At 50.1% G+C, this 11296-nt stretch overlaps 1 protein-coding gene across 6 annotated transcripts in view; it reads left to right on the top strand.

The window, feature by feature from the left end:
• Window positions 1-1124: 1124 nt before the first annotated feature.
• Window positions 1125-11296, top strand: part of gro (TLE family member transcriptional corepressor groucho) — a 66969-nt gene continuing 56797 nt past the window's right edge. For 2 of the 6 annotated variants that reach the window (XM_043016122.2, XM_086544364.1), the window contains exon 1: window positions 1128-1486. In XM_043016122.2, coding sequence (XP_042872056.1) covers window positions 1457-1486 — 30 coding nt within the window. In that variant the 5' untranslated portion in view covers window positions 1128-1456. Of the gene's footprint in view, window positions 1487-11296 lie in introns of all 6 variants that reach the window. The other 4 variants (XM_043016120.2, XM_043016121.2, XM_043016119.2 and 1 more) reach the window with 3 other exon arrangements.

Raw genomic sequence — 11296 nt, 5'->3', positions numbered from 1 at the left:
ACGCGACCACGTTGCTGATGGATGGGGAACTACCGTGGAAAACCAGCATCCATTCTTGAAATACAGTTCGGGAGGGAAGGCGACACTACTGCCAACCATGATGTCATGTGGGAAGATGTTGTCAGTGTGGACACTCCACATAGAACCTTTTCCATGTGTGGGGAGGTATATCCAACGCATTGAGCCCCCCACACATGTGAACGCTATCATGCCATGAGGAGAGGGTTTTCAGAGCATATATACCACATAAGAAGTCTCTCCACATCATGTAGCTGTTCTCAGCGCATAGAGCCCACATATGAACGCCATCCATGCCGGCAACAAGCGCAGGTAGACACAGACACGCACGCATGCACACATTCTCCGCATGGCTTTCTGCAAGAAACGCGCTCGTCTTATATTTAACGGTTCACGCCAATTATCATTAGCGTGTAACACTTAGTTGTTTGAACAATTACTAAGATAGCTAGGCCTTGTGAGTGTCTGGTTGTGCAGTTTGTTACCCGATCTCTTGCGTGTTTAGTGAACAGGGGAACGAGGAGGGTGCTCACTACATGCTTAATGAGGGTATCTTAGGACGTGGCTGTATAAATTACTACGAACACGGGAAGAGAGGATAATATATTGTATCACTGGCAATTAAGAGTTCAAAAATAACAAAGATTGATTCGGCTGTTGAAAATTCAGGTGGTAAGTAAAGAAATATACATATGTGTTGCATTTTGTTTGATCCGTTTAGATTTAGTTGTGTTTGGAATTGACACGGCGCGGTGGCCGGCCAGCGAGGCTACACACAACTTCATGTTCATGCATTTTGCCTTTATATATTTATGTTTCGAGTGGCCGTGAGTCAAGTATTGTTATTTCGACACATTAAGAGAACTATCCTTATTTGCGTGGAGACATTAACGGCCGTAGCTCCCTCATGACTGCTTACTCTTAGATATAACACGGCTTACCAAGCATCTAAAGTACAGTAATCAATACCCTACGAGCTGTTCTTGACTCCACGTGGAGCCGACTGTCTTTTGTTTCTGGGGGCGGAGCCACGAGGCCATCCCGGGCGGTGATTGGCTGGCGCGCGAGCCAATACCGACGCCTTATTGCGGTGGATGCAGAACGCCATTACGGGATTTGAAGCTCCGAGTGGAACAATGGTTTGCTCTCGCTCCTCGCAGAATTTGTGAATATTCGGTGGATTTATGAGAGTGAATTTATTAGAAAAATAATATATAGAAAGTGGATAATCAGACCAAAGCCTCAAGTGAAGGAAAAAAAGTGTAGAGTGTTTAGTGTTTGTGTAAATTGAGTGTGAAGTGGTGAGTAAGGCAAGCTTGGTGGTAGTGTTGTGCGAGGTGTGTAAGGTTCTCCTGTGGGTGTTCTCTCTTCTGGAGGATGTACAGCCTCACAGGACCTCTTTTATAACGGCAGGATCCACGCAGCCCATAGACGAGACATGTATCCAGCACCTAGACCTCCTGGAGCGGTATGTATCATTGAAGTTTTGGGTGAAAAGTGAGAGAAAAGGCAGGCGCAGGGACCGGCTTCATTCATTAAGAGATTCCCATTCTCTGTTACGGATACGATGGCTTTTTTTTTTCTTTCTTTTTTTCCCCTCCCTCCCTCCAGATTTCCCTCCCCCTTGTTTTTCCCCTTGGTTTTTTTAACCTTCCCGAAGAGAGTAAAAATAATATATATGTCGCTTCCCTAAAAAAAAAATATTTGAGGGAAAAGATAAAAAAAAAAACGGGAATGTTTCCGTCTCCGTAGCCGTAGGAAGCGAGGACAAGGATGAGAGAGAGAGAGAGAGAGAGAGAGAGAGAGAGAGGAGAGGAGAGGAGAGGGGGGGGGGATGAGAAGATTAGAAGAAGAAAAAAATAAAGAAAACGAAAGTGAACAAGGGACTTAGCGAAAGAAAATCGAGAGACGGCGAAATAGAAGAAAAAAAAGGCAAACCGAAACAGAGAACGTGAGAGAGCACGAAAGAGAGAGAGAGAGAGAGGTAGGGAGGGAGGGAGGAAGGGAGAGAGAGAGGAGGAGGAGGAGGAGAGGAGAGGAGAGGAGAGGGTCTGGGGTAGCGACGCTGGCCTCCCGTCCTCAGTAAGGGCCCGGCCGGCATCCAGCCAGCACAGAGACCTTACGCTTTCCTTCCTTAACACTGGAACTTTTATGTCACAAGCACGCAGCGCTTCGTCGCCCGAGGTAGTGGTGCTGCGTGGCCATTTTTGCTTCAATAAACTCTCTTTCTTGTTCCGAGGGACTGACTGACACTGTTTTTATTTTTCTCTTTTTTTTGAATGGTTCTGTACTACGGACAGAAGTGGTGTATTTTTTTTTTCAAATATATATATATATATATTTACAATGTGGCGTCGATGCGATGTGACATGCTAAATGGCCATATATTGTTCCCCTTCCGAGGAGAGAGGGAGAGAAAAATAAATGATAACCCCCTCACCACCCCCCATTGTACGGTACTCCAAAGCGAAATGGATTGTGTTTTAGAAGCAAATCTTGGCGTATTTACCTGCCTGATGTACGAAGTCTAGGGGGCGTGGGTGTAGTGTTTATTATGGCACGGGTGAAATCAACTCGGAACCGAACCGCCTGTTGTTAATTCGGAAAACAGTGTGTTTATGGATATGGAAACATGAACATTGTTTGGAGAAAATATTTTTCCTTTGTTTTCTTTTCGTTGTTTTTAAATCCCTTTTATTTTGATTTTTCTTTCTTTCTTTCTCTTGTTTTGCTGAAATTGGAAATCAATTTAATGGAGCGTTACCGAAATCTGACCTGGCTTGACCTCAAAGAACGTGTGACCTAACCCTCGGGAGATGACCTGTCGGCAGGTCCTTTGGCCGTGACCTCTGACTCCCCCCCACCCCCCTCCCTCTGCTCTGGACGTCAACATCGGTCTGCATTGTGTTAGGTCAAGATAGAAGGGGTCATTAGGGGTGTGAGTGAACGAGGTCAGCTGAGGTGGTGTTTGGTAACTTTGGAAAAACCGCGTGGCACAGACTGGAACTAAAATGGCTAGAGTGGTTGTTAAGAGTAATATGGCTTATTCCCTTTTTTTATCGGCATGTGGTAACACTAGTTGTGTCTAGCCACACTTAGTGCGAGTTGTGTCCGACGCAAAAGTTATTTTTCCTTCATTTTCTTTTCAATTTAAAGGTGTCTTCCCCTGTTTCCTTCCCCCCCCCCTCGACCCTATGGCTCGCCCCTACCAAGCCATGTCTATAGTCATTGAGGCGGTGTTTAAACGAGGTCTGTGGGCCCTCTCTCCCACTGTTCCCTCCCCCCTGCCCTCTCCCCTTTACCCCCTCCCATCGTCTTCTCTTTTCTCTCCCTCCCTTCCCTCTCTCCTGCTCTCCCCCCTCCCCTCCCCTCCCTTCCCTTCCCTCAGGCCACCCACCTGCGCGCGGCCACGTGGTCTACCCTGACTCAAGGGTGCACCAGGCCACCCTTCGTCCCTTTCCTTCCCTCCCCTCCCCTCCCCCTCACCACCTCTCTCCTCTCCTCCTCTTCTCAACCCCCTCCCCTTCCCCTTGTTCCATCCCTTCCCTTCCCTTCCCCCATTACCCTATCCGCCCATCCCCTACCCCTCTCCCCCTGCCCCCTGTTTTCTCACCGCTACACCTGGTTTTGTGACAATTAGTGATCTGAACCTAATTGCAACATGAGAGTTTGAAGGGAAGAGTTGTCATTATTTTTCTCTCCCCCTTCCCTATCCTCCCCCCTCTCCCCCCCTCCCCCTCCCCCTGCCATTCCTTCTTTTACAAAGGTGTCGTTGAAGCGTGACATGCATGCACGCGGACAAGGTTTACACGTGTGTGCGTGTCTGCGCGTGTATGTGTGTGTGAGTGTGTGTGTGTACCTGTTGTCTTGTGCGCCACCCGTCTCTTCATATTTGCGACGGGGCTTTGACGTGTGCCTTTCGTGTAATTATTTGTTTATTGGCTTTCCGGCCTGTTTTGGAATGCGCGTTTGTGCTGCGGATTTATTGATGTTAGGCGATGCAAAATTGATAAGAGTGCGCGGTGCCATTTTTTAGAATTTATATCTACGATTGCCGGTCGATCCGTTTTTTTTTTCTTTTTTCTTTTTTTTCTTTTCTCTCTCGTAGCAGGATTTCATTGTTTGCCTTACTGCTTCCACGTGTACCTTAACTGTTTCTCGCAGGTAGGATGACATGTGCTTCTTTGGTGTATGCGTTGGTTGTTTATGTCATCTTGTCACGTTAGTTTAAATGCCTTGTGCTTTCACGTTACAAGATAATGTGCTGATGGTACGTGCGTGCGCATGTGTTGGATGGCGCTCTTCAGTTTGAATTGATTTTCCTAAGTATGAATGATTTGGTATTTTCAGTCTTTCTCTGGTTCTCTTTCATTCCCATCTTTCTTACCCTCTATTTTTTCTCCCTATCTTTATCACCCGATGTGAGATGTTCCTTCGAGCCTCCGTCTTGTTTCTTTGCTTCCCTGTCTCCTGACTCCTTTCTCCGGCTCCTCCTCGTTGTTGCTCTCCTTTTTGGCCGCCGTTTTGCCTCTCCGCCCTCCCATCCCATCCCATCCCATCCTATCCCATCCTCCTTTTCCCTTCCCTTCCCTTCCCTTCCCTTCCCACCCTCCCCTCCCTCCCCTCCCCGACCATACCTCCGCGGGCCACTTGTTCAGTAATGGGTGTTGCTAATTGTTGTCCGCCTTGCCTCTCCGCCCCCTATCCCCCCCTATCACCCCCTATCCCTCTCCCTCCCCGCACCCTACTATAATCTTCTCGACTTTGTTGGAAGGGAGGAGTAAGGAATGGAAGGAGTGGGGGGGGTCATCTTCCCTTTGCCGGCGCTGCCTCTATTCCCTCCTCCTCCTTCCTCCTGCTCTACCTCCTCCTTCCTCCTGCTCTACATCTTCCTTCCTTATGCTCTACCCTATCCTCCTTCCTTATGCTCTATCCCCCCCTTTCTCCTGCTCTACTCCCTCCTTCCTCTTGCTCTACCTCCTGCTGTACCTCCTTCCTTTTCTGCCTCGTCCCTTCTCCATCCTCCTCCTCCTCCGCCACGTTATCGCGCCACCCTTGATTACATTTGTGCCGGGCGCGTGTTCTTCACTCCCCCCTCCCCCTCTCTTCCCTTCTCTCCTCCTCCTCCCCCACCCTCTCCCCTTCTCTCCTCCTCCTCCACCCCCACCCTCTCCCCTTCTCTCTGCCTTCTCTCTCTCTCCCGCCTTGCCCTTTTTCCCAAATCCCCCGTTATGTTTGGCAATGTTGATGGTGTGTTTTTTTTTTCTTTCCTTTTTTTTTTGCACTTTCTTGTTACCGCTCTCTTCCCGTCATTTATGTGAAGGGAAACTGCTAGTTTTTTTTTCTCTCTCTCTCTCTCTCTCTCTCTCTCTCTCTCTCTCTCTCTCTCTCTCTCTCTCTCTCTCTCTCTCTCTCTCTCTCTCTCTCTCTCTCCTCTCTCTCTCCTCTCCCCCCCTCTCTCCCTCCCCCTCCTCTCTCTCCTCCCCCCTCCTCTCTCTCTCTCTCTCTCTCTCTCTCTCTCTCTCTCTCTCTCTCTCTCTCTCTCTCTCTCTCTCTCTCTCTCTCTCTCCCCTCCCTCCTCTCTCTCTCTCTCTCCTCTCCCCTCTCTCTCTCTCTCCTCTCTCTCTCTCTCTCTCTCTCTCTCTCTCTCTCTCTCTCTCTCTCTCTCTCTCTCTCTCTCTCTCTCTCTCTCTCTCTCCATTTCTCTCTCCCCCTTTCCCTCCTCTCCCTCCCTCCCAATCCCTCCCTCCAGTCTAGTCTCCGACGCTCCACTTTTCAAAAAAAAAAAAAAAGGAAAGAAAAAGAAATCTAAAAAGAACAGTCCGGGGTCAGTTGATTGTACTTTGTCATGCCTGTTATCCTCCCTTCCTCCCACCCCCTCCCTCTCCCCCATCCACTTCCCCTCCCCCGGCAACCCTCCCCAAGACCTCAGGGCCCATACCTGCCTCTTGCTCCCCTGGCCCCCCCCCTGGCCCTCCCCCTCCTCCTCCTCCCTTCGTTATTATCCCCCCCCCCCCCCCCCCCTGTTCCTCCTCCTCCCCCCCATGGTTGCGGTAATTAGCCGGAGAGGGAAACCGTCTCTCCCCTCCCCCCTCTCACCCTCCCTCTCCCTTCTCCCCCCCCCTACTGTCACTCAGGCCGTAGGTGTTGTGAGTTTGTGTAGGCCTATAGTATAGCCCGAGCCTACTCCAGGGGGATTCGTATTAATGCCGGCGTTCTTTATCTCTCTTCCTTTTTTATATATATATATATATAGCTATGGAGGGGAATGGGGTAGGGGATTAAACAACTTTGGTTTTTTGTTTTGAGCTGTGGCATGTAGGCCTATGCGTGCGATGATGATGAAAAAGGGGGGGGGGAATTTGTTGAATTTACGTATATTAATTAACTAGTCTTTCCCCCCCACCCCCACCCCCCAAGGATATACCTTACTATCCCTCCTTCTTTCCCCATTTCTCTCTCTCCCTCTCCCTCTCTCCCTCTCCCTCTCCCTCTCCCTCTCCCTCTCCCTCTCCCTCTCCCTCTCCCTCTCTCCCTCTCCCACCCACCACCGACATTGGGACACGGGAATCACACAGGCCGGTGTCCCTTTTTTCATGGTCGGCCAATTACTCTTGTCCCAAACCGGGCGTTCTGCTGTTTGCGTTTGGTCGGCGCCGAACGGTTTCGGCTGGGGGGGGGGGGGTCTGCAGGAAGGAGATTTGGGGGGAGTGTGGGTGTACTTTGGGAAGAGGGAGGGGGGAGGGTGATGGTGGTGGTAAGAGATAGACAGATTGATTGATAGATATGATCGCGTGTGTTTGCTGTATCGTGTGTGCGCTGTTGTCTCAGCCGCGCTGTCAGTTGTGGTGGAGGCAATTTCGGTCCGTGGGATCGGCCTTCCCCCAGCTCCTTCCATCATCTCTATGGACTTCCTCTCTCTCTGCTTCTCAACTCCCTCTATCTTTTCCTTTCTTCTCGTCTTCCTCATTCTCCTTATATCCCAACTCCCCCATCTCCATTTTCTTCCCTCCCTATTTCTTCTCCTTCCATCGTCTTTCAACTCGACTCCTTGCTTCTATCTCCTCCCTTATTTCTATCTTCCTCTATCTCTTTCCTACCTACCTTCTCATCAAACTACGTCTGTTCCCTTATTTCCACCTCCTTCATTCTCATTTCCCTCTCGCTCGCTCTCCTGTTCTTCTTTTTCCTCTGTCTTCTCTCACTCCCCCTAACCTTCCCCTTGAGACGTCTCTCTCTCTCTCTCTCTCTCTCTCTCTCTCTCTCTCTCTCTCTCTCTCTCTCTCTCTCTCTCTCTCTCTCTCTCTCCCTCTCCCTCTCCCTCTCCCTCTCCCTCTCCCTCTCCCTCTCCCTCTCCCTCTCCCTCTCCCCCCCTCCCCTCCCCCCTCCCCACGCGACGTCGCGGGGTTAATTGGTGTCTGATTAACGCCTCGTAGATCGTTCCGGTGCGAGACTCCTTCGACAACGAGCGATAACTGCCTCGTTCAACTCGTCACCTGTCGCTTTCCGTTTCCCTCCCCCCCCTCTTTACTTCCCGTTTCCTTCTTCGTTTTCTTGTATCTCTGTTTGTTTGTTTCTTTTCTTTTCTTTTCGTTTTTTTTGTCGTCTCGTTGTCGTCTCTTTCTCTTTCTCTTTTCTTGAGGTTTTACTGGCGCTCTTGTGCGGACGTCTTTCTATTTTCTATTTTTTCTTCTTTCTCTCCTCTCCTCTCCTTTATTCTCCTCTCCTCTCCTTTACTCTCCTCTCCTCTCCTCTCCTTTACTCTCTCCTCTCTCCCCTGTCCTCGCCTCTCTTCTCTTCTCTATCTCCTATCTCCCCCCCCTCTCTCTCTCTCCCTCTCCTCCCCCCCTCCCCCTTCCCCCCTTCCTCTCTTCCCCCCTCTCCCCGCCCCCCTCGACGTGCGTTGGACCGGGGAAGCAAGTACCTGTTGAATAATTTACAGCGTGCCAGGGGTAGTGGCGATGGGGTTTAGGGTGGAGGGGGGGGTCAGCTGGGTAATGTCTGGGTAGGGAAGGGGGTGGGGATGGGGGGTGTTATACTTACGTTTTGGTCCTGGGAACATTACCGTCCACAGAATTTGTGATATAGTTTTTTGATATATATTTTTATTATTTTTTTTATTTTTTTATTTTATTATTATTATTTCTTTTCCGAGGGGGGTGGAGGAGGTGGGTGGCAATATTTGGCCGTGTTTGTATTGCAATTATTTTTTTTTTAATTTTCTAATCCCCAATCTCCATTCCTTGCTGTTATTTTACTCTTCCATTGCGGGGCTAGATAATGAAAGAGTCGACTCAATTTCATCTTTTCCTTTTTGTGTGTGTGTGTGTGTGTGTTTTCTGTGTTAACGCATATGTCATCAAGGACTTTCCTCTCCCTTTCTCTCTTCTCACTCTTCCTCTCTACTTCTCTACCTCTTTCTGTAACTAACCCTTTCCACTCCACCCTCTTGCTGCCCTTCCCACGTACGATCTGTGTGCGGTGCGTGTGTCGTACGCGTTTCCTCTCCCCTCGCCCCTCTCTCTAGCCGAAAAGGGAGGGAGGGAGGAGGGAGGAGGGAGGGGGCAAACGGGCCCATCCCGGCGCGGACACCAAGCCGAGGTTCCGAGTGGATGTCAGGGCGGGAGAGAGAGATTTGCATGTTGACGCGCTGAGGACAGGGGGTAAGGGGGTAGGGGGGGTAGGAGGGGTGGATTGGTAAATGGGTGGGGAGGGGAGGGGGTCCGGGTAGGTTGGCGGGTGATTGGGTGGGTGGGTCGGGAGGGGAAGGGAGGAGATAGCAGAGGGGATATTTGATGGGCAGGCTGAGTGGAGAGGAGGGAAGGGGAGGGTAGGAGTGGTGGCTGGCTGGAGTGGGCTAGGTAGAGGCAGATTGTTTTACATTTTTACTTGTTTCTTTTTTTTTTCGTTCATGGATGTTTTGTACTTTTTTTTTTTTTTTTTGGTAATGACATTGTTTTGGTTGCAGGAGGATGTATTGAGAATGGTAAATGTCCGGGAGGTGTAGAAGTCAGAGGAAATGTTGAAATGATGAAACGCGAGAAGGGTGAGAGAGAGAGGCAGAGAGACAGAGACAGAGAGAGGGAGGGAGGGAGGGAGGAGAAACACGTGTGAAGGGAATAAGAGGGGAGAGTTGTCACCGAGATCTGCCGAAGTGATCTCTCTCTTTTCTTGTGTGTGTGCGCGCGCGCGAGGGGAAGAGAGGGGGAAAGACTAGAGTACTTGACAGGTGATGTATTGCCGTGCACAAGGGCTAACTGAGGCGGCCCCGGGCTGAGAGAAGGGCTGTGTGGCGGTATTTGCATTCCCGCTGTTCGACTCCCCTTTATGCCGCGGGTGCTTTTTGGGGTGGGGGGGATGGGAACGGGAAGGGGGGTTGGAGTGTTTTCTTCTTACTGCTGCTTTTCTCACCCTCTCTGTTCCGCTCTCGTTTCTTTATGCTTTTCATCCGGTTTGCGCTTCTCGTCTCTGATTCTTTCTCTTGTACTTGCCAATTTCTCTGTCTCTCTTCTCTCCTTTTCTTTTCTTTCTTCCTCACACCAACTTCGCCTCTCTCCCCCCCCCCCTTCCTTGCCCACTTATTTCTCCTCTCCGCTGTCGTCAACCCTCACCTCCCACGCCCACGCTATAAGAGGAGGGAAGGAGAAGGAAGAGAAGGAGAAGGATGGGGACGAGGGGGGGAAAGGGGGTAGGGGGTCGGGAGGGGGGTGTAGTACCTCCAGGAGATAAACTCAGGGATGGCAGATAACGCTAGTTTCTTCCCGAGAGGAGATCCCCAGGGACTCGGAAGTTGGCGAGGGAGAGGGGGATTACTTGGGCCGATGGGGGGGGGGGGTAAGTGTAGAGATGAAGAAGTGGAGGGGGAGGAGGTAAGGGGAGGGGGAAGGGGAATTTTTGCTCTTGCTTTTGCGGTTTGTGGATTTGATTTTTCAGTTTGCGAAATGTTGAAGGGAAAGCGTATCCATCCTCTTTTCTCAAGGCCCCACTTTCGTCCCTGTCTCTTCCTTTCCTTCCCCAACTCTTCCTCTTCCCCTTCACCTCTGCCATCCCTAAACATTCCCCTTCCTACCCCTCACTACCCCTCACTACCCCTCCCCTTCCTCTCTGCCACCTTCCTCTACCACCTTCCTCTCTTCCCTTCCTCTCTCCCCTTCTTCTCCCTCCTTCCTCTCTCCCCTTCCTCTCTCCCCTTCCTCTCCCCTTCCTCTCCCCTTCCTTTCTCCCCTTCCTTTCTCCCCTTCCTATCCCCCTTCCTCTCTCCCCCTCCCCTCTCCCCTTCCTCTTCCCGCGTTGCCGCAGCGGGACCTGCCTGACGGGGCTGGTGGTACGTGTTCCGGCCCCCCTATGTAAGCGTCACGTATTGATTGTTCCTTCATAATAGACCCGCTAAGCTACTCAACGGAGGAATGGGAACCCGATCCCCTCGTGGGTAAGGGGCAGTGGGGATATGGGGTGGGGGGGGTGGTAGGTGAGTAGGGAGGCGGGTTTCGTTGGTGGGGGTTGGGGGGTTGGAGGGTTGGATGGGCTGGTCGGTTGGGAGTGGGAAGACGATAATTCAATAGAGTTAGATTTCACGGGAAAGAGGCGGGTCAGAAGGATGGTTTTGGGGAGGGAGGGAAGGGAAAGGAAGGGAAGGGTAAGAAGGGTAGGTGGGTAGGAGGGGAGTGTATTGGGGTTGGGGAGTGCGAGGTTACTTCATTCTTCTCTATCTACCTCCCCTCCTTTCCTCTCCCCGTCTTCTTCCCCCCCCCCCCCTTCTTTTTTTCCTCTCCTCTCGCCCGAGGTGTTGTCGTTCAGTTAATTCCAGGAATGAGTAGAGGATGGGGGAGGGGAGGGTGTGAGGGGGATGCCATTGAAGATATAAAGGTGTGGATGAAAGTGGGGGGGGGGTATAGTGGAGGGAAGGGACTGCTAAGGTTCTCTGCTAAAGTATTGAACTGGTTTTCAGATTTGATTTGATTTTTTCATCTTTTATTTTATGGTTTTGTTAGATTTATTTATTTTATTTATTTATTTATTTATTTATTTATTTATTTATTTATTTATTTATTGCCTTGATTATTTCATGTCCTGTTTTCTGTTCCTCCCCCTACTCATGCTTTATCGTTGTTTTTCAGTTTTTTTTTTTTCTTCGTTCAAGGAAGAAGAAAAATCACATTTTTCATGCATACTCATTTTTGTGTTGATGTGCGTGCTACTTTCTTATGCCCAGACTTATGATTTGTTTGTTTGTTTATTTATGTTTGACCTTATTTTATTGTGGAAACAAGAGGAGACG

The sequence above is a fragment of the Penaeus japonicus genome, unplaced genomic scaffold, assembly GCF_977035675.1.
Source record: "Penaeus japonicus unplaced genomic scaffold, GWHDUDI00000001_assembly GWHDUDI00000015, whole genome shotgun sequence".
In the NCBI taxonomy this organism is placed as follows: Eukaryota; Metazoa; Arthropoda; class Malacostraca; order Decapoda; family Penaeidae; genus Penaeus; species Penaeus japonicus.
The sequence above is the reverse complement of the archived record's forward strand: the minus strand, read 5'-3'. Positions and strand labels throughout refer to the sequence as shown.